At 37.0% G+C, this 23,991-nt stretch overlaps 2 protein-coding genes across 2 annotated transcripts in view; both read left to right on the top strand.

Annotated features, from left to right (window-relative positions):
* Positions 1-22,167, top strand: part of LOC131301320 (kirola-like) — a 55,512-nt gene extending 33,345 nt beyond the window's left edge. Inside the window, exon 3 of the mRNA XM_058327524.1 lies at positions 22,136-22,167. Within this exon, the coding sequence (XP_058183507.1) occupies positions 22,136-22,142 (7 nt within the window). The 3' untranslated portion in view covers positions 22,143-22,167. The remainder of the gene's footprint in view (positions 1-22,135) is intronic.
* LOC131301322 (uncharacterized) lies at positions 16,329-19,257 on the top strand. The gene is made up of 2 exons (XM_058327527.1): positions 16,329-16,997; positions 18,866-19,257. The coding sequence occupies exons 1-2, from the start codon at positions 16,760-16,762 to the stop codon at positions 19,042-19,044; spliced, it is 417 nt and encodes a 138-aa protein (XP_058183510.1). The 5' UTR covers positions 16,329-16,759; the 3' UTR covers positions 19,045-19,257.
* Positions 22,168-23,991: the final 1,824 nt, after the last annotated feature.

Raw genomic sequence — 23,991 nt, 5'->3', positions numbered from 1 at the left:
AGAGAGAGAAGAGTCTTAACTTAAGACTGTCAATGTCATCATTTATGTATACCACTTCCATATGAAAATAACGCACCGAAAGAATATCAGATATTTGTCTGAACCTTTGGAAAATAACATAGCATAGAGTCAAGCACATCCACGTGGGGACCTCCAGCTCCGGGAATCTCTTCCCCACAAACTTGTGTGTTTTCTGTATTTTTACCTGTTGATCAATTATACAATACTCCGAGAGTACTGTCATGTGATACTCTGGATCACTTTACAATCACATATTTTAGTGGGATCTATCATTAATGCTGTGTTTGAATGAGTTTGTGAGATATTTTTGAGAAATTTTGTAAGGTTATGAGTAGGACCGGCTCAAGGTATTTGGATATCTTAGGCCTAGTGGAGGAATTGTGCCCTACATAAATTTTCTAATTTAAAAATAATAAAAAGAAATACTTATTTATATATCTTTTTTTTTTTCATACTATAAAACATGGTAAATATTCCGGCCTTAATGGTTTGTGCATTAGCAATAATATTCAGTGGACTTGTGTTTGAATCACAGTTGTAGAGACTCGTGAATTATTATATTTTATTTTTATCATTTAAATATGTGAAATAGTGTATTTTGAGGTTGTATTGACGTTTGGAAGTGTTGGTAGCAAGTGGGGTTTGATTCGGTGTCCGTCGGAAAATTTTCATTTTTATGTCCAGCCAGTACCGGTACTGCCTTTTGCTCAGTACCGGTACCCAATGTCCAGAACTTGGCCAATTTGACTTCTTGAGGGTTCCAGTTACCGATACTAGGAATCACCCAGTACTGGTACCCGCTGTGTTTTTCTGCAATTTCAACACGCTTTTTGGACCACTATAAATATCTCCCTTTACCATATTTCACACCCAAACACCACGAACCAAACCTGGAAACACCCCCTCTCACCTACCCAACTCCAATCTCACCCAACACTCTTGATTTCAACCTCAAATCTTCAATATCCAAGGGTTTCCAACCTCAAAATCACTTGAATCTTGCATTTGGAGAACAAGGGGTAAGTTTTGTGTTCTTGCTCTCATCTTTGGGCTCTCATCCACGTTTTTCTCTCTCTCCTCTCAATCACTTGTTGACCTTTGTTCATTTATCTTATTTTTTAGTTGTATCCACTCTAGATCTTGTATCTAAGCTTGGATGGACCTCGTTATTGGTGGATTCAAGCATATATCTCTCGGTAGACCTAGGATTTTGCTCAAAACCCATTTAGATAGGGATTCTTACTCTTGTTATATGTTTATGTGATGTTTATGTACCTAGATCGTGCTTTGTTTCATGCTTGAGGTTGGGTTTTATATTTTGATCTAATCTGAAAATTCTGCCCGTTTTTTAGTTTCAGCCCAATTTCAAACGGCCATAACTTCTTCGTCCGATGTCCATTTCATGCAAATTTTACATCAATTCGAAGGTCTTGAAGTCAGCTTTCATTTGCTGCTAGAATCACCTAAAAACTCTTAGTACACAGAAAGTTATGACCATCTGAGTAGAGGTGTGTCGGTTGGCTATTCCTAAGATTGTTTCGTTCCGTATTATGACTCCCTGTATAATTAGAATGTATTTAAGTCACTCTCGAATGTGATTGCTTGTGTCTTAATGACTCACATACTCGTGCCTCGTCTTGTAGAGCTCCCTAGGTTTCTTGGCGCTCGTTTTATTAGATTCTCGTTTAGAACTTAGCGGGTGGTATGTTGATGAGTCATTGTGGGTTCGGTGCGTGACGAAGGATATCATGATAGACTTTCAGGAATAACATGAACTTAAGGTATCTATCATTGTACGATGGGATGTGTTTATGAATTTATAATGCATTGCATGATGATAAATGAAAGAAAGGTGAACTTGAAAAATGTTGTCTTTTTGTATTCAGATTGATTATGCGTGTGTGTATGTCCGAGTTGATAATTTTAAATTGAGGGTCCTGCAACGCAAAGTGTGGTAATGCGAAAACTCTAGAGGGCCTACAACGCAAAGTGTGGTAATGCAGAAACCTAGGTTGAGAGAATTCAATGTGACACAAGGGATGGTAACACTGTTGAATGTCTCGCATGATGAAGAGAATTTTGATTGACTTTAGAAGTCTATGTTGTTGTTTGGATTGCTTATTGCTTGGGATTGTGATTGTCAAAAAAGAGAGTGAAAGGTTGGTTTTATCAAGGTTTTATTAAAGAAAGAAATTTGAATTTTGAAAAGAGGATTTTTGATAAAAATCCACTGGTATTCTTGAGCAAATCAACGGATCCGGTATTTGGGCACAAATCAACAGATTCCGGTAGTCAAGCTTGAATCAATGGAGTTTGACCCGTAATGGTCTTGAGTTTTCTCTAAATTGTTTTGGAAATCAGAAAGGAAGGTTTTATGAAATGTGGCTCTATTGCGAATGGTATGAGTTTAAATGTTACTTCTAGTTGATGTATGAATAGTTAGGGACATCTATAGGACATCCAGGATTTTTCAGTCTTAGTCCATCTGTTCGTAGTGGTAGCTCTTGTATCTTATGTTCGTTTTTGTTAAATTTCATGCACTCTAGTTTCATGTTTCATCGCATTTACATATAGCTTGAGTATAAAATTTCCTACTGGGCTAGTGTAGCTCAACAAAATCCTTCTATTCAGGTCTAAATGCCGGGCAGTAGATTGCATGCTATGGTGTGCTTAGATACGAAGATTTTTGGGAGCTAATTTGACTTAGTTACTCACTCATCTTTGTAATAGACTTACTTTTGGTTACAGATAACTTTGTAACTAATTTACTTTTGAGTTATCTTTTGACTTAAGTTTGCAATATTCTAAACACTCGTGCTTGTGTTTAAGTTAATTTGGGTCGTGGTGCTAAGGTTGTAATTCTCCAAACTTGAGGACTTAATTTGTAAATTAAATAGGTGGAAAATCATTTTGGGTATTATTTATCTTATGAGATGATGTTTTATCGAAATGGTATATTAAATTATGTTGAAAATCGAGGGCGTAACAAATTGGTATTAGAGTATTCGGTTAGAATACTTCGAGACCGTGTGGAGACATAGTCTCAAAGGTTCAAAAAAAAAAAAATCGTTGCATTCGTTTTTTTTTTCAAAACACATGTGTGCTTGGATGAATGGGTTAGTACATTGATATGGCATTGCATTCATATTACAGTAAAGTGGCGTAGGGTTGTTGCCATGTTAGAAAGGTTGGAGATTTGCATCATACGACAATTTGATTAATGTTGATGACTTTCTTTTTTTATGCTTTCATAGTAAGATATTTTCGAGACGTGAAGTTAGATGGGGTGAGACCGGGAATCAGGATCACCAGGGTTGTAGTCCATACGGGGAGAATGAGGTGAATCGACGTACTAGGGATGAGACAATGTTTCCTGAGATCGTCATGAAGGGTGTTGAAATTTTGGAGGGTGCCCAGAGGGGTGTCAATGTGGGGACACTAGATATCGAGTCATTAGCGCGAGCTCATTCTCATGGAGTGTTCAGAGTGCAAGAGAAAAGAAACCGAGGGGACCAAGTCACTCTATTCAGAGCCAGCAGGGCCTTAAGCTACCTTTTCATATCGGGACTCCGAGAGTTCTCCTCAAACGTCAGATTGTGTGTCATTGTTGTGGTCAGCCTGGTCATATTTGTGTTTAATGTCCGTGGTGTCAAAGATCTTGTTTTACTTGTGGGAAGCTTGACCATGTTCGCAAGAAACTGTCCACAGGTTGTTAGCCGGCCGCAAACCCTGAATGCACAAAGGCAACCAACCGTTAGAGTGAGTATATCGCCAGGGGATTTTCGAAGCCAATAGAGGAAAAGGCAAAGGGAACCAAAGCAACCTTTGTAGAACCAGACTAATCTTAGGCCATCTACATTGTCTAGGAATCAAAGAGTCTCACAGCTTGATAGACTGTGTTATGTCTGCCGCAAGCCCAGCCACTTTGCGAGAAATTGTACTCGGGGATTCGGAGTGCATGGAGAGTCGAGCTCGGTGCAGCAGGATAAACGTACACCGAAACAGCAACAGATGCAATTCCACAGCTGAACTACTATCTCCTACCTTTCTTTCTCGTTCTTAGAAACAATTGTTTGAGGTATCATCACTCCCTTGTCATTCTACTTATTCGTTAGCCATTCCATAATGGTGCGTTGTCTTCGACTTCTTAGATTTATGTATGGCAATGATTGATCTGATTTGGGAAGGGATTGGTTGCGTCCGTGCTAGTTGGTGACATTCCGAGCGTGATCTCGTGAGAGTTGTTTCTTTTATTACCCTATTACGTTGGCCTAATTGAAATTTTATTAGAGTTGTATTGTAATCTATTTTCCCGTAAGTCTGTCGTACTATTGACCAATTATAGCTTTTGACATTTGAGTTATTTATCACAAAATCGTTCTTGGTATGTCTGGGGAACAATTGAGTTCTTGTGGCAAATTATCCTATGACTCATTTTCTATTAATGATAACGAATGCTTCTCGATTCCCATTTAGAGTCTTATTGTCAACATTGTTTTTCTTGAGATAAAATTTTCGTTGGTTAATTTAGATCCTCCTGTTGCGACTACCAATTTCATCATTTGCTTGTAACTGTTATCCTATGCAAGTTTTTAAGTTACAACTCCAACCAAATTAAACCCAATCTAACATACTTCATTGATACTCATTTGTTGGTACCGTTCAATTCGAATTCACTTGTTGTAGTTATAGAAATGAGTAAAACTTCTAACAATTTAAAACTGACATAACGGATCACCATGTATCTCCAGAGTTGAGAAACCACATCAGAGTTGAACACCAGTGAAAGACGAAATTTTGGTTTTCGATCACTCAGTTTACTAGGGAACTATCTCATTACTCTGTGTTTGTCCTCAGTATTGAAGTATTTCATTTGCCAAGATGTTATCTGCTAACTCCTTTGACTTGTGGAGCAATAAGAAGGGTATGATCAGTCATTTTAAGATTTCCCTGATTATCGTAAAATAGTACTTGAGTTCGTTGCCTAACCACCTTAAAGGGTTCCATGTGTCCTTTGAAATTCCGAATATCTCATTACAGTTCTTTGGATTTTTGATTGACCTTGTTCGAGTTTCGAAACTTGCTCATTTCGTTTGAGATAACAATCGAATCCTTCTCATGATCTAGCGTGACCCAATCTGGAGCTATAATTTGGTGCGACCTTTAAAGGAATTGGCTCGTATTCATGATTCACTAGATTTAATATTGAGGAGTACGATGAAATCTATTCACCGACGATTTTTGGAAGCTCAAGAGAGAATGACTGAACAAATCAAGGTAACAATGTCAAAGATTGCTAACTGTGCGAGGCCGACCAAAAGATTACGCCAGCTATCATCGTCACCCATGATAAAAAAAAAAAAGAAAAAAGAAGGGAAAATCGTGTGTTCCATAGAGCATCACCGCGTTGGAGTTTGTCTTGTTTTGGGCGGAAAGGGAAACATTCACCGCTAGAAAGATGGGGTGAGTGTCGGATATTGTGTGTGTCTTTTTGATACCTAGGCGACAACCGATGAAATCTAGTTAGAAGAGGCGCTTGATCACCGCTCTTTCTAGATGGAAGTCTCGAAAAGTCAAGTGGACTATCGGGTTACGTTTAGAGGTAAGATTTCTGCATTGAGATAGATGACTGTATGTGAGAATTTCGTGGTAAAGGGAAGCTTCGAAATTGCATATTGCTTGGCAGTGCCACCAAATCTTTAGAGTATTTATGATTATATATACGGATGGTGAGCAGGTAGAAGCCGAATCCTTTGCATGAGTTAGAAAGGTCCGAACTTGAGTTAGGAGCCAACGTATCCCACGGCGAGAATCCAATATGTATCCTAGATCCGCGATCAAGTGTGAAGAGGTAAGACAAAAACCATTAGTGCGAGTCTACGTGGTAAAAAGGGAGACAAAGTTAGAAGGGATTATCCGCATTTGTTTTGATTTGATCAATGTGAGTTTTCGGTTTGAAGTTTTGTGATTATAGAATTGTTGCATGATGTTTGGTGCTATGGCTTTTACACAGTTGTGCGATATGTGACTTGGTTTAGCAAATTCGAGGACAAAATTTCTTTCAGAAGGATAGAATGTAGAGACTTGTGAATTATTAAATTTTCTTTAATCATTTAAATATGTGGAATAGTGTATTTTGAGGTTGTATTGATGTTTGGAAGTGTTGGTAGCAAGTGGGGTTTGATTCGGTGTCCGTCGAAAAAATTTCATTTTTCTGTCCAGCCAGTATCGGTACTGCTTTTTGCCCAGTTCCGGTACCTGTGTCCAGAACTTGGCCAATTTGACTTCTTGAGGGTTCTAGTACCGGTACTGGGAATCGCCCAGTACTGGTACCCGATGTATTTTTTCTGCAATTTTCAGCATGCTTTTTGGACCACTATAAATATTCCTCTTTACCATTTTTCACACCCAAATACCACGAATCAGACCTGGAAATACCCCCTTTCACTTACCCAACTCCAATCTCACCCCAAACTCTTGATTTCAACCTCAAATCTTCAAGATCCAAGGGTTTCCAACCTCAAAATCACTTGAATCTTACATTTGGAGAACAATGGGTAAGTTTTGTGTTCTTGCTCTCATATTTGAACTCTCACCCACGTTTTTCTCTCTCTCCTCTTAATCACTTGTTGATCTTTGTTCATTTATCTTATTTTTGGATTGTATTCACTCTAGATCTTGTATCTAAGCCTGGGTGGAGCTCATTTTTAGTGGATTCAAGCACATATCTCTCGGTAGACCTAGGGTTTTGCTCAAAACCCACTTAGGTAGGAATTTTTTACTCTTGTTATATGTTTATGTGATGTTTATGTACCTAGATCATGCTTTGTTTCGTGCTTGAGGTTGGATTTTATATTTTGGTCTAATCTGGAAATTCTGTCTATTTTTGAGCTTCAGCCCAACTTCAAAAGGCTATAACTTCTTCGTCCGATGTCCGTTTCATGCAAATTTTACATCGATTCGAAGGTCTTGAAGTCAACTTTCATTTGCTGCTAGAGTCACCTAAAAACTCTTAGTACACAGAAAGTTATGACCATCTGAGTAGAGGTGTGTTGATTTGTCAATGTCGGTTGGCTATTCTTAAGATTGTTTCGTTTCGTGTTATGACTCCATGTATAATTAGAATGTATTTAAGTCACTCTTGAATGTGATTGCTTGTGTCTTAATGACTCGTATATTCGTACCTCATATTGTAGAGCTCCCTAGGTTCCTTGGCGCTTGTTTTATAAGATTCTTGTTTAGAACTTAGCGGGTGGTATGGTGATGAGTCATTGTGGGTTCGGTGCTTGACGAAGGACATCATGATAGACTTTTAGGAATAACGTGAACTTAAGGTATCTATCATTGTACGATGGGATGTGTTTATTAATTTGTAATGCCTTGCATGATGATAAATGAAAGAAAGGTGAACTTGAAAAATGTTGTCCTCTTGTATTCGGATTGATTATGCATGTGTGTATGTCTGAGTTGATAATTTTAAATTGAGGGTCCTGCAACGCAAGGTGTGGTAATACGGAGACTCTAAAGGGCCCTCAACGCGAGGTGTGGTAATGCGAAAACCCAGGTTGAGAGAATTCAATGTGACGCAAGGGAAGGTAACACAGTTGAATGTCTCGCATGATGAAGAGAATTTTGATTGACTTTAGAAGTCTATGTTGATGTTTGGATTGCTTGTTGCTTGGGATTGTGATTGTCGAAAGAGAGAATGAAAGGTTGGTTTTATCAAGGTTTTATTAAAGAAAGAAATTTGAATTTTGAAAAGAGGATTTTTGATAAAAATCCACCGGTATTCTTGAGCGAATCAAAGGATCCGGTATTTGAGCACAATCAACGGATTCCGGTATTCAAGCTTGAATCAACGGAGTTTGACTCGTAACGGTCTTGAGTTTTCTCTAAATTGTTTTGAAAATCAAAAAGGAAGGTTTTATGAAATGAGGCTCTATGGCCAATGGTATGAGTTTAAATGTTACTTCTAGTTGACGTATGAATGGTCAGGGACATCTGTAGGACGTCTAGGATTTTCTAGCCTTAGTCCGTCTGTTCGTAGTGGTAGCTCTTGTATCTTATGTTTGTTTTTGTTGAATTTCATTCACTCTAGTTGCATGTTTTCATCGCATTTACATATAGCTTGAGTATAGAATTTCCTACTAAGCTAGTGTAGCTCAACAAAATCCTTCTATTCAGGTTTAAATGCCGGACAGTAGATTGCATGCTATGATGTGCTTGGACACGAAAGTTTTTGGAAGCTAATTTGACTTAGTTACCCACTCATCTTTGTAATAGACTTACTTTTGGTTAAAGATGACTTTGTAACTAATTTACTTTGAGTTATTTTTTACTTATGTTTGTAATATTCTAAACACTCGTGCTTGTGTTTAAGTTAATTTGGGCCGTGGTGCCAAGGTTGTAATTCTCCAAACTTGGGGACTTGATTTGTAAATTAAACAGGTGGAAAATCATTTTAGGTATTATTTATCTTATGCGAGGATCTTTTATCGAAATGGTATATTTAATTATGTTGAAAATTGAAGGCGTGACAACATTAGCCCCAATTTGTGTGACAAGAGAATTTTTTTTGACAAAAAAACACTTCAAAAAAGTATCCTACCAAGACTTGAACCCAAGCATTTTATGTAAAAGAGCAAACACTTTACCATTGAACCACCAAAGAAGTTTGTATTATAGTTGTGCACAGAAAAATATATATACTTATCAAGGAAGGGGTACCCCATTTTTGGCCCAAAATATGAAGGCCCAAGGCGACGGCCTCTTGGGCCGGCCCTGGTTATGAGTGGAGAGAGAATGAGAGTATTTATAGGAAGTAGATGTAATGAATGGAGAGAGATAAAGAGAGAAATTGAGAATAATGATTGAAGATATGGGTGAGTAATAATTGAAAGTAAGAGTAATTAGTGTTTTTTGAGTTAAGAATTTTTTTCCCAAAAAGCAATCCAAACAAAGCATAAGTGTATGGACCTTACAAAAATGTGTGGTTATAAAGTAGTCCAGAGTACCACGTGGCGGTACTCCTGAACTATTGCCTGCATGTGTTCTCTCTATGTTTTCTTCTTCTCCTTTTTATGCGTGGCACTTTTGGTTTAAAGTCACGTCTCATGTCTGTCCACAAACAAATTTCCACAGCCTGAATGCAACATGACTTCTAGGAGAACTTTAGGTAAGATATTGATGATAAACCTATGTGGGAGAATCAAAACAAATATGTAGCGAAAAAATTACTTACCTTCTGCCATGGTGTTTAAGTCTTAAGAAACCCGAAAATCGCTTGGATCTTGAACCAATATGCTTGACTCAACGAAACTCCCACTAATTGATTTCGGGGAGCAAAAGGTAGGATTTCCAATCTAATCTATATAAATGTTCTTCACACATGTAATTTGATGGTAATCACATGTCTTTATATAGATAGATCGAGACCATTTTCCAATGGACACAACCCTTCATACTTCCTTCGATCAAAGAAGTAATAAGACAATTTCCAATCTAATCTATATAAATGTTCTTCACACATGTAATTTGATGATAATCACATGTCTTTATATAGACAGATCGAGACCCTTTCCTAATGGACCTAACCCTTTATACTTTCTTCCATCAAAGAAGTAATAAGACATCTATTCATTAATAGTTGCAACCTTACACATGAATGGTCACTAAACCCATTCATGAATAATCACCATATCTATTTATGAACAGTCACCAAACCTTTTCATGAATAGTTACCAATTATTTAGGTAATGTTTTATTTAAATCTATTACCCATATTTTTAGTTACGAACATAAACACTATAAAATATAAATAGAATTGATGTGGCATGTGAGCCACATAAATAAGTTTCAACATTCTCCCACTTGCTTCACATGACAAATCAACCGGAAAAAAAAATGTTGGGTAAAAGATTCTAAGTATTGTATATGGCTATACAACAACTGTCCAAATAATGGCCAATAGTGGAAAGATTGAACACGAATCATGGCGGTTATGCAATATAAGTAAGCATTTCCTTCCAAGTATTACAATGGACAAATCTCTCAAAACTTTATTTGGTATCACCTGTAAATCATGACTAATTAATAGTCACTTAGGGTCCGCTTTATTTATCCCAACGAATAACTGCATACGTACTTCATACTTTATGTGCACATGTACGCCTTTATTCTCTAAGAACACTTATAGTGTGACGAAACTTTAATTGAGCATCAATATGAGAGAAAACTAATATTAAATGAGCTAAAAGCCATGTATTCACTACATGACATAAACTTTTTGCCAGCAATAACAAGCTCAATACTTTATGCTCAGTGGTCATGAATTGTGTTTATGAACTCTTTCTCTCCTCTAATGAAGTACTTTACGTCGATATTCTTTATTCGGATTTCATCTTTATCTTAGAGAACAAAACTATAGCTGAAATAAACTTAATAATGATCTCAACATAACATCGATAACTTGAGACCCATATTGCATGCTATGCTAGTTTCATAGCTCTCACTAATTCTGCCATTCATAATAAAGATCACTATGAATTGGATGTTAACACCGTGGTAAGAGATTTGTAGCTTAATCTCAGTCAATTACTCTTGATTAGCATGCATGTACATGTAATTTTTGGTTCTTTATAAGTACCTCACAATCTTTATTTGTAGCTTTCTATACCATGTTTATTTGGATATTGATCTAGTAAATCCTTAGCCAATATCCATATAGTCCAGAAAAATGCTTTTACTCCCACTAACTTTAAGGAGTATACATTTGTCTCTTCTTATAAACAAAAGGCTATCTTTTTGCAAATTTCTTTTGGATGCCATCTAAAACCTTATTGGATCTTCGTATAAATGCATTAACGGCATAAATAGAACTCCAAATACTCTTACTTTCAACATTAAACATAAGGGACTAATTCTCCCACTATTAATGTTCAAACTTTTATCTAACGCGTGAACTTAATCATGTGGGTATGATGCTTTATCCACATAGTGCAAAATCATAATCCATGCATCCCAGACTAGAAAACTTCTCACGCAATCAATAAAACTTTCACAACTGATAGTGAAACACAATAAGCAACTTTAAGAACCATGAATAGCTACAATAACCAAGAAATAATGACTCTCAATATTTTATAAATTCTAACCTTCCTGTGGGTAGAGGTGCATCACGCATGAATTTATGTAACACTTTTATGAATAAGATAAATAATCTAAATAATGAGAACAAATTCTTCATACATGTGGGCATAGAAAAATTTTATTCTCGACTTCCAAATGTTTGTCTTATCAACTTAAATCATAAAAATAAGAACCTCATCGTAGGACCGAGTTATTATTTATGTGAATTAACTCCCAACTTTGTATGCTAATGTTTAACTGAAATAAGTAAATCCAAACCTCCCTGTGAGTAAAGGTTGCAATACGCATTGAATCTTCTTAAATTACAACAATAAGACTAGCAAATATCAAACCTCAAAGTAAAACCCATAATCTGAAGACATAGGGAAATTTTCTGTTTTGATATGAGTCCTGCTACACACACAGTAGATCTGTGCACAGATTTTCTTGTCGGGCCCTCCACGGGTCCCACACAAATCATCCGAGCCGTTCATTAAATGTAAAACATTTTTTCAAGGGTCACCGTAAAAAATAACCTCAATCTGATACCTATAGGTGCTTCATCCAACCATCTAACTTTTCATTCAGATTTTCGGATAATGAAAAGTTATATGGTTGGATCGAGCACCTATAGGTATCGGATTGAGCTTATTTTTTACGGGAACCCTTGAAAAAATGTTTTACATTTAATGAATGGCTCGGATAATTTGTGTGGGACCTGTGGTGGGCCCCACAACAAAATCTGTGCACAGATCTACTGTGTGTGTAGACTTTCTGTTTTGATATTGAATTTATCATTTTTTCCAAACAAATCGACAAAACTAATTATTTTCATGTGGTTGAAAATAATCAATTTTATCAATTCATGTTTAATGGTTGATACCATCTAACGCAATCATATATAGTCCAATGATCATTCTGCATGTGACTATACTTCATACGGAACATCATAATATTTCAAGTTGCTATGGCCAATCTCAAAATATCACAACGTTCAAATCACCTGAGAATGCATCAACCAAAATTTAGCGGTATACAATAAGGCTTAACATCACATATGAAAATTTTGCTTGCCCATATTCATATCTCGAAATGATTAATGATTCACTCGTCAGGACTACATGAACCATTGCGACTCTTCGTCAACGGTATGTTTGAGTATGAATTCTCTTCATAGTAAAAGCACACAAAAGAATCAATTAATCTAGGGCTAAGACATGCTACCGTTAATCCAAGGCCACTTTTAACAGTAAGTAATGGCCAGTCACGACCTTTTACCAAATATGTGTGTCATTTCTCAAAGGACACTTAGCAACCAAGCAATGTGTCTTGCAATAAGTGACACCTATTGCCAACAACCAAATGCCAACATTTGGAACCGTATCTTCCGAACTTGGAAAAAACGCAATTCCATAACTGATTCAATCTAATCGTTACTGCTGCCATTAATGATACTTAGAAAATCCAATTTTGCATCAAACTAAACACATCAATTGCTAAAGTTTGACTCATAGACTAACTATAAAGCATGGATGATCAATGCGAAATTAAACATATAAAAACTCAAACTTCAAATGGATTTCACGAGTATTCCGAAACACTAATAAAACCCAGTGGCTCGTGTTCCACTCATGAACCAGTTCAATAAATGGCAAAATAGAAATCCGAACATGTAATAAGAGACTCTGGTTCTTCAAAACGGCTTGTCGTTTCAACATTTACCATCCTTCCAAATACCACAATAATAAAATCTATTGATCCAACTGCCATAGTAATTAAACTTGGCCAGATTTTATATTTTGAAGAGCACCAAACCCCATCCCATAATAGAAAACGTAAGTGATCAATTAATTAGCAAAAAACCCGACAACGTTGATCGTCATGGAAACAAAACAAATGTTCCTGTGACTTTTAGGCAAACCCACGAGCCAAGATCAAAACTAATCAAAAAGCTTTTCTCCTAAAAGCATGTGAAATCCCAGTGGATGGGTTTCAGCATATTCATGATTTACCAATCAACTAATGCAAACTAAACAGAATGATAAGAAGGTTTGCTCTGATACCAAATAATAAACCAATGTGGAAGAATCAAAACAAATACACAAAGGAAAAATATTACCTTCTGCCATGGTGTTTAAGTTTTAAGAAATCCGGAAATCGCTTCAATCTTGAACCAATATCATTGACTCAACGAAACTCCCACTAATTGATTTCGGGGAGCAAAAGGTAGGATTTCCAATCTAATCTATATAAATGTACTTCACACATGTAATTTGATGGTAATCACGGGTCTTTATATAGATAGATCGGGACCCTTTCCAATGGACACAACCCTTCATACTTCCGTCCATCAAAGAAGTAATAAGACACCTATTCATTAATAGTTGCAACCTTACACATGAATGATCACTAAACCCATTCATGAATAATCACCATATCTATTCATAAATAGTTACCAATTATTTAGGCATAAAGTCTACACACACATACAACCTGTGCACAGATTATGCACATATTTCATTGTAGGGCTCACCACGGGTCCCACACAAATCATCCGAGCCGTTTATTAAATGTAAAATATTTTTTCAAGGGTCCCCTTTAAAAAATAATCTCAATCCGATACCTATAGGTGCTAGATCCAATCATATAACTTTTCATTATCCGAAAATCTGAATGAAAAGTTAGATGGTTGGATGAAGCACCTATATGTATTGGATTGAGCTTATTTTTTATGGAGACCCTTGAAAAAATGTTTTACATTTAATGAACAGCTTGGATGATTTGTGTGGGACCCGTGGTGGGCCCCACAACGAAATCTGTGCACAATCTGTGCACAGATTGCTGTGTGTGTAGCAGGACTGTTATTTAGGCGAAGGTTTTATTTAAATCTAATACCCATATTTTTAGTTACGAACATAAACACTATAAAATATAATTAGAATTGATGTGGCATGTGAGCCACATAAATAAGTTCCAACAATTATTATTATTATTTTTTCAAAATTATAACAGCCATATATTGATACCAAATTAAACAAAACATCAGAAAAGATGATCATCTCGCCCTAAAGAGCGCAATAACCACGAAGGAGGTCTAGCTTCCCAAGTCTTGGAACCAGAACCTCGCACACTATGACTTGCTAATGTATCAGCCACCACATTAGCTGATCTTCTCACAAATCGGAATAAGCAACTCACAAACCGTCTCGCCAATCGACAGATATCTTCGATTATCACTTCCACATCAATTGGGCATAGTATATCCTTGTTCAAAATCCGAACAACCTGTTGTGAATCTCCCTCGACCATGATAGTACCTTTGGCTAAGGTGTGCCCAAATTCCAAGGCAGATTCTCAGCAGTTGAAGGCCAAACTGCACTCTGTGAGGTTGGCCGTTTTCCAGCTGCTTGCAGAACAAAATCCAACAATCGGTTCCATATATATTGGAGTATTACTATAGAACTCGCCGAAGCACTTGATCGTGGTTTTAAATCATGTAAAACCCAGATAATATGTGATAGGATAGGAGCAACAAAACAAATCAAAACTAAATTTTTGTGGGTTTCATTTTGATTTATTTTTCATTTGGATCCTATATTATTTGATATCTAGTTTACAAGTCACAACCAAGCATTTTTTACGAGATCTACAATACGAACGGAACTAAATTGTTGAATTATGTACCGAAAGTAGTTGGAAAATAGCCAACAGCACGTTGTGCAGTTTGGCCTTTAACAGTTGAGAATCTGACTCCATTTCCATTTAATTTTTTTTTTCCCCAATTTTTTGTGAGAGTTTCTTTCTGCTGAACCATGAAAATGAAATCGGTTACTAATTTTTCGAGTTGGCGTTACATTTGAAGTTCTTTGATGACTTTTGTGAAGTTGACATAATTTTCAAGTCCAAACCAAATCAATTTTGACCAATATCCACGAGCAATTAATGTTATGTTCATACATACTAAGTACAATTGTCGCGATGCCTATGAGTCTCGTTTGTTGATTAAACATGGTACTAATACTTTACGTTGTCTTTGTTAGAAATTTATACTAAAAGTCATACTTTTTTGTAATAAATAAATATTTAATTTTTTATTATTAATCAATTTTATCCATTTTGATGAGAATCTTTTATGAGCAATATTTGCATAATATTATTCGATGTTGTGCTTGTGTGTCTCTTGTTCTACATAGTAGATGATTCAGTGCGTAAAATACGACTTACACATGAAATATTGGATTATCGGTTCTTGTGGAATATAAAATTTAGTTCACGGTCTTAGATGAAAATAAACACACTATCGTAGGACTGCAGTACAATATTTTAATAGGTCTGTCTAGGCTATGGAGAATGGTCTAGTTCCAACTCATTATGCTAATACACTTGTGTGTATTCAATATGTTGAGGTAATTATTTTTGTATTGATTTCATAAGACAATCTTGATCTCATGGTTATTATGAATACTTATGCTCTTAATCTAAAAATAATTAATAGATATTAATATCTAATGTTGTTGATTTTGATTTATTACAAAGTGAGATCATTTTTAGGGTCAATAGTCTCGGTGAGTTGGGTTATCTACATATTTTCAAAACTACAAGGGGTTAGTGCACACTTTTAAACTATAGGACATGTATATGCACATGACTCAAACCATATGAGGTGAAAGTAGAATTTGCCCAAAAATACACTAGTGATTAACTTATGCAGCATAATTTTTTGGTTTTGTCTTTATTATTATTTTTTTTGTGTTTGTTAGTTTTACGGAAAATTTTTTATGTGATTTAGGTTTTTTTCAACGAGAGGAATCGGAATAGTAAAAATTATGACTTTTACACAAGTATTTTGATAAATATCAAAAAAAATATCAAAAAATCAATTTTTGAATTTTTTCTTGTATATTTCCCAAAATCCTTATATATAAGTCATAATTTTTTACTTTTCTGATTTTTTCCATCGAAACGAAACCATATCACATAAAAACAAACATAAAAAAAAAAATTGAATAAGAACAAAACTAAAAAATTATCAATCAGGTCAGTTACCCAACAAATCTGACAGGAGGGGAGAGACATTTCAAAAACCTCAGGAAAGATGTCCGTGTTTATAAAAAATCTCAGGGAAAGTCAGTGTAATTTACCCTAAAAGAAATAGTACTCCTAAAACATCAGGCGTCCTTTTTCTTTACCCCAATCTCTGTTTCTCCCTTTCCCGCGAACTCTAATCTCTCTCCCCTTCTCTCTGCAACCAACCTTGTCCATTGTGAATGGTGGAAATCTCCAGCAATCGTTTCCAAAACTCCCCCTTTACCTCAAGGGGGATCTCTCCTTTCTCCTTTGGATCTTGCAGGGAAGGCTGGTACTACCGCTGCCTCGGCCTCGACCCTTAAACCCTCCACCCCACAAAACCTTACATACCCCAAACCAAAAAAACAAAAAACCCAATTCCCCTCCGCCCCCGCACCCGCCTCTCTCTCTCTCTCTCTCTCTCTCTCTCTCTCTCTCTCTCTCTCTCTCTCTAAAACAAACCCAGGCCGAAACCCATCTCTCTCTACCTTAGATTAACTCACGTTGGTTGATAATTTTCGTTGATTTTGGTTTTGAACCACCTATGATGTTGATGTACAAGCAGAAGAAAACTGGGAAGGGCCGTGGCGGAAACCAGCTGTTGATTAGTGTCACCTTCCCTGGTAGCACTGGACCCATCCGGTTCGTAGTTGGTGAGGAGCAGCTTGTTGTTGGTGTTATTCAAACTGCCCTCAAATACTATGCTCGAGAGGGCCGGTTACCGGTTCTTGGTTCGGATATCAATGGTTTTGTCCTCTACTGCGCCCCTGCTGGAACTGAAGGTCGTATAGTAATTCCTTCCATGCCTGTCTAATTTCTTGTTGCAGTTACTATAGCAAACTCTGTGAATTTCCTCCATACCCACGAATTATCAGTCTTTAGCTTGGGTCTTCGTTGAATGTTTGCAGCTACCATTGCATTTCCGTGAATATTTTGCATTTTCTATCTTTAACTTGCTCTTCTTTTGAATATTTTGCATTTACTATTTGTGATACCCGTAGATGTTTGAATTTTCTTTATAAGTTTGGAAGTTTGTTTATAAGATAAGAGTGGTTGTAGCACTTACAGAGGGGATTTCATTACAGAAAAGAAAAGAGCTACAACCACTTAAACCAAGACACAAGCTTCAAACTCAATTAGCATGTATGCAAAGCTGATTACGAATAAAATTCGGAGATAGTAAGAGTCAAGACATGGGTACTAATGTGACTACAAAGCAGGCTGTGCTGTGAGGTGCTGCGGCACTGTTTTGTGAGATTCGCGGAGAGCCCCACCTCTTGCCCTTCCGCTCTCTTTGGAATTCAATTGGTACCACTGAACCTTTTGTTCAACCCAAAGGACCAAAAACATTTTTCGTCTCGGTAAGACCGTAACACCAAATGAGTACAAAGTTCCAAACAAATGGACTTCACGAGTCCCAGTGGATGATTGGGTTTTTTTTTTTTTTTTTGTAAAGGTTACTGAAATGTTCTAGTTTAATTGGCATTGAAGATGCATGATTTTTTTCTCATCAGAAATCAGTAATGTTAATTTTAATTATTGAGGTTTGAACCCGATCATAAGTATGGGAGGATATTGTGCCTACCACTGGGTCACCACTACAATTGCCTTTTAAGATGCTTGTTGCAGTTTGGAAATGGGATGCACATTGTGAAATGATAATTTCTGTAAAATAATTTAAGGGAAGTCTTAGACAATTATTTTTCGACTAGGAAAATAAAAAAAAGTATAAAAATATGGACCAAAGTTGAAAAAAGTTTAGAATAGACTAACAAAAATAAGGTAGGTTAAACTCCATTTAAAAAAATGTTATTTCTCTATTTTCTATAAGCTTTTCATCATATTTTTTTACTCTTTAAATTGATGTTTTCAAACCAAATGATTAATTGTAAAATTATTGCGAATTTAACAAATTTCATTAGGGAAATAAAAGAACACTTCGAGTAATTTTAGACAAAGCCACACTAATTTGAGCGTGTTCCTTTCATTGGTGTTTCCCAATCAAAACAAAGTTGTCTTATTTTTTCTTGAATAAGGCTTTAGTGGTCCTTATTCCTTCCCCAAAATAGTACAAGGGCCAGAGAGTGGGCTCTCCTTGAATGGCACAAAATTTTGCTGAAGCACCTCAGAGGCAGAGCCTGTGAACCCCCCAATTTGTAGTAAATACCACTCTAAATGGGTACCCAAAACGATGGAAAGAACCAAACATGAAATCCACAATGTTTTCGAAGCAAGAAAATCCTAGAGGGTTGCTAAAGCTCCATATTAGAGGAAAACACTCCACAAAAGGAGGAGAAAAACAAAACAACAAAAGGAAAACAACCTCCATTATTCGGTCTTCGGCTCATTGCCATGGAAAGTCATTGTATGCCGCTTTGCAGTCTAAACTGATTCCAAAGCCTCCAGAGCTAAACATCTTCGCCTGTGTCAGATGTCTAGGATGCCGGATATAACCATTAGGCGCGGGAAAGTGAAGAGGTATGGGGATGGGCGGTTTGAAGGTGAAGAGGTAGGGGAAGGGGTGGAGGCGGCGGAGCCCCCAACCCCAAAATATTTTTGAGAAACCTTAGAGAGAGAGAGGTTTGATTCAATATATAAAATTTTTAAGCTTATTGCTCTTTAATTGGGTCATTTCCTTAAAATTTTACAGGTCTGAGCCCTTGGGAGACAATTGGATCGAGTGGGGTTAGGTATTTCATGCTATGCAAGAAGCCCCAGGCGAATGACACCACCACTAATGATGGAAAACAGAAAATTTCGCAAAAGGGGAAAGGCAGTTGGAAGGCATGGCTCAATAAGTCTCTCAACTTCAAGATATCCAGCCATTGAAAGTACCTTTTCTGGTACTACGGGATAATTATGTTACTGGTTAGCATTTGGTGTTTTAATTTGGACCACATTTCAATTTTAGTTTGACTTGCAGTGTTAAAAAGCGGTAGGTGTGATGAATAAGTCATGACTTATGAGTGTTTTCTTACCTTTGCAATAAAGTAGAGAAGTATGGTTGCTGGGTTTATTTATTTGAAGTGTTTTTGGCCCTTCTATTTTGTTCTTGGAATGTTTTCTTTGTATTCTAGAGAATTTGTTGTCAATTTACTGGTGTTATCCGCTTGGTTACATGGATCCTACAAAATGTATAAAGTACCCATGTTGGACTCTCCACACTGGATAAAGTTCCCGTTTTGGACTCTCGACACTGGATAAGGGTATGGGATCCGGGACACGGGGATGCTGCTGAGCACCCCCCTGCCAAGCAAGGTGCCGAGTGGCATTCGGCCGTTCATCTCGGCACGGACAGATTGAATCTGAGCGCATACAAATTAGAGCTATCGATTGCTCGGAAAATATCCGAGCCGTCGATTGTCGAGATTAACGGCCGGATTGGGTGCTCGGCACCGCTGCCAAGCACCCCCGCTAGCATCTCCCAATCACGGGATCCGTGTTGAACATGTTCAGTTGGACATCAACCTAGTTTTTCTGACTCAAACCTGGCACTTGGATAAGGGTATGGGATCCGTGTTGAACATGTTTAGTCAAACATCCTTACTAGATGTGCACCGAATTTTTATAATGTGCATGGAAAGGTGTAAGACAAATTAGTAAACATCATTTAAGCTAGAATTTAAAAATTATGCAGTAGGGATTTTAGATATTCCAGGTGTACTGTATCCTAGAAACAATACTTTGATGAATCCGATACTCAAAGACAAATAGCCGCACCGGCAACTGTAGTTGAGTCCATGTGACATGGGTTGTTCGTAAAATTTGCAAGGGTATAAGGCCACTAGTCCAACATTTAAAACTTTGATGCCTAACCTTGAGTTTCTGGGTTTGGAACCAAGAGCCGCCACAGTGGGCATAATTAAGTCTACGGATCTACCCTCCCAGTCCATCTCAGAACCGGGTGTAGTTGTTTTACTTGATGAGCTTTGATAGATTATTGATGAACTATTGGTTGAAGCTTTCAGTTATACTTGGGTTGGTTAGTCATTTGTTTAGGTTGGTGTGGATGGACATAATATATTGTTAGTACATATTGTGTTAACAAGGTTTTTTTTTTGAACGGATGTGTTAACTTGTTGGGTTCGAGTAGTATTGAGGCCAGTCTGATCCTTGTTTACATGGTAAAGAATGCGCAACGCCACAACCATCTCTGTTTGGCATGGTGGCATGGCCAAATTCTTTGATTTCTTGACCGATTTTATGGTAATGTAATCTCCTCAGGATATATATAGTATGTTGAATTCATGGAACGGCATTGCATGAAACAACCTTCTTTCTATCTTACTTTCCGTTTTACTAACCTACCAGCCCACCTTAAGACCAAGACTATCTCTTCTTTACCCATTAATTTCTCATTTGGCAGAATTGCAGTTAGAACAACTCTTCTCTTAGAAGAAGCAGCACAAGATTGTAATAATCTTTTTTTTTTCTTCATTGTTAGTCTGATGTAACTACGGGTTGCTTTATTCACAAGAAGTTCTGGTAGTTGAGTAAGGTCTCTAAGCTTAGCTTAGCAGATAGTGAGTTTTCTCTTGAATTTTTCAAAAGATATCATCTATTTTCTATGCACTGTAGAGCTCTAAATCTTTCAAATGTGAAACTTATTTGGCGTTTCTGTTTTGACCCCCAGTAGTTCATTTCGATGGATGAGTAAGTTGTTGATTGCTCAACCTTAAACAACAATGCTAGTGGCACCCACTAACATTAGGTGGGCCCATTTATGTGAGTGTGTGGAAAGTGTGTCAGCCAGAGTTTTAGCTGAGTGTTTGTACTCATCAGTGATTTGGAGGAACCAAATGTTTACACCGGCGGTGTAAAAAATTTATTCTCTTCTTAATATGTGAGTGTGTTTGGAATGGCTTGTTTTCTTGTATTTTGGAGAATTGTTGTTAATGACAATTGCATTGGAAAATGATGGGTTGTGTATACTGGGGAGCTCAAATCGATGGTTGATGAACTATTTGTGCAAGTAAAGGCTTGGAATTCTCCTTAAAAGTAGTTGGCACAATGGCATTAGCGTATTGGCGCCTTAGTAAGTGCCTGTTGTGAACTTTTACGTACTCCTTCTGTCCCTTTTTAAGTATTTAGCGTCGTAACTTCAACTTATTAGGGAGATATCATTTCATCTTTTACATCAACTTTTACTTCCAATTTCTTTACTTATCCTTTATGGAGATATCATCATTATATTTTTATTCACTAACTTTTCAAAATGAAATTTACTTTTAGGGAGAAAATGAAAAATGTATTTATCCACTAATTTTATAAAATGGACACCTATTAAAGAACAATTCTTAATAAAATGCTAGACTCTAACAAATGAACGGAGGAGGAGGGAATATGATATATATCAGAGATTTGAATTAGTAGCTTTTCTAAGCAGTGACGACGAAGAGGCATCCCTTCCTCGCTAGCTTTCGGATGGGGTTTCTTTTTTATCTTTTCAATTGCCTTAAGAAAATTGATTTTCGCGTTTCACCTTTTATTGATGGCGCTCCATTTTTAACATGAAGTTAATAAGGGAGTTGAGCAGCCAAAAATGACTAATAGAATCTGGTGCACAGAGTTGGATTCCCATGGGCGCAAGCTAGGGGCATTACTATCTAAATGATCATGTTTGGCGAGTGGGAGTGTTTGGGGATTCTAAGCAACCCAGGCTCCTTTCAGCCCAAATGTAGTAAATCGAAAGGGTGAGAGACAACTTCTTTCTTTGCTAGAGTAGCTAAGCTTTTTTTTTCCTCTCATAACTTCATGTTAAAAATGGAGCGCCATCAATAAAAGGTGAAACGTGAAAATCAAAATCCTTGTCTTAAATGCTGGAGTAAAAATGTCTCCAAAGGAGGCATCTATGTTTGGTTTTTTTTTTTTTTTTTCCCCTCTTTTCTCAATGTAGATTGTGTATATATGTGTAGGTGAGCTACTGAGAGAGAGAGAGAGAGAGAGAGGGGCTTGTCCCAGTGTGATCAAGGTCTTTCTTATCTTTTTCTTTGATCTTAGCCAAACAAAAAGAAAAGTAGCTCTCTTTTTGGGTAATTAAAAAAGTTACTCTTATCTTCCTACGGTAATAAATTATACGTACACATTTCCCATTTTCCTGAATATAGTCCAACAAGTTTTACTATAACTAGACCTCGGTGGGAAACATGGTCTAGTGGATTTTGTCAAGAACTCAGTAAGCAATATTTCGGAATTTAAAAAGGTCACTTTTAAAATCCCAAGAGTCAAGAGACGTTCAGTTTTTGCTATCTGAACCTCACGAGTGATGTTGGCTCTCTCAAATAAAACCCCTCATTCATGCGATGCGTATTTGACTATTGCCTCGGAATGTTTGACATATACTTACAGCTCGTTTGGATCAGCCGATTTCGAGAGAAAAGAAAGGGGACGGAGGGAGAAGTGATTCTCTCCCTCGTTTGGAAAGCCCAGAAGGCAAGAGAGGGTGAGAGAAGGAGGGAGACGGAAACCCACTCACACTCCAATTCCATTTCTCGCCAAAAGTGGTGTGATTCCATGCGAAAGGGAGAGAGTGAGGCGATTGAGGCGCATGGGTGAGAGTAGATCTCACTCTCGCAACTTTTGGCAACACGTGTGGTCCACCCTCTCGTTGGATCGTCGTCGTACTTGCACCGTTGTTTTTGTCTCGTCAAGGAGGGATTCGGAGACCCTAACAAGCAGGATGGGTGGGTGAGAAACCACAACTTTTTCTTCTCTTTTCTCACTAATAAGAGCATTTCCATTGCAATAATCAAATTGATATGGATAAGCAAACTTAACAACAATGCTAAAAAAATACCTCACATTGTAATAAGTAAAGTTATAAGTCATTTAGCAAATAATCAAATTCCACTCATTCCATAACCAAACTTAGCAACTTTTATCAATAACCAAACCCAATAACCAAATTCAAAACTCAATAACTAAAAAATACCCCACATTAGAATCGTCTCATCGAGACGAATAATTTTGTGTGGTCAGGTGCGTGATTGGAACTCGTTTGCAATTGGACATTGGTGCATTGCGTACTGTAAGGTTTTTTTTTTTATAGGGATGCAAAAATAACCAATGTAGAGATAAAGGTTGTTAAGTTTGATTATGAACTAAATGGATAATCAAATGCTGACGTGGCACATTTTGGTTATTGATTTTGATTATTCCCATTGCGGATGCTCTAAGGGAGACCACTCCCCTCTCTTTTCTTTTCTCACCTCCATTGCCAAAGGGGCTGTTAGGGACTTTCTTACCGGCTGGCTGCCATGCTCCTCTCGCTCTCCTTCCCCTCTCCTTAACAGTTTTTCTTTGATCCAGTCCCCTGTTTAATTTTGGGCACTTCTGGGTCCCACATGAGTCCACGAAAATGATAAAAATTGTTCATTTTGTAGAGCTCGAGAATGTCATCGACTTTAACAATTAGCTTAAGCAAACATGAAAAAAATGGGCAATTTTAGTTTCAAATTATTTTGTCATTTCATTTTCCTTGTACAAATTTATTTTGTTTATGTATTTATTGATGTTCGATCAAACTATTTTTTTTACGTGGATTACATACTTAACAAACTTTACAAAATGAACGATTTCGATCACTGTTATGAGTCTAGTAGAGGCTACAAAATGACGAGCTCTGCAAAATAACAGACGTGAAAATCCAACTTTATCAATAAATTTGACTCAAGGTTGATCAAACTTCGTGCGATAAAAATTGACAAAGTTAGCTTTGCTATTAAATTTGGCAATAAGTTCGATTTTCCGAATCTTGCCGCATCACCAAAAATCAAA

The sequence above is a fragment of the Rhododendron vialii genome, chromosome 9a (assembly GCF_030253575.1).
Source record: "Rhododendron vialii isolate Sample 1 chromosome 9a, ASM3025357v1".
Lineage (NCBI taxonomy): Eukaryota > Viridiplantae > Streptophyta > Magnoliopsida > Ericales > Ericaceae > Rhododendron > Rhododendron vialii.
This window is presented reverse-complemented; position numbering and strand designations above follow the sequence as displayed.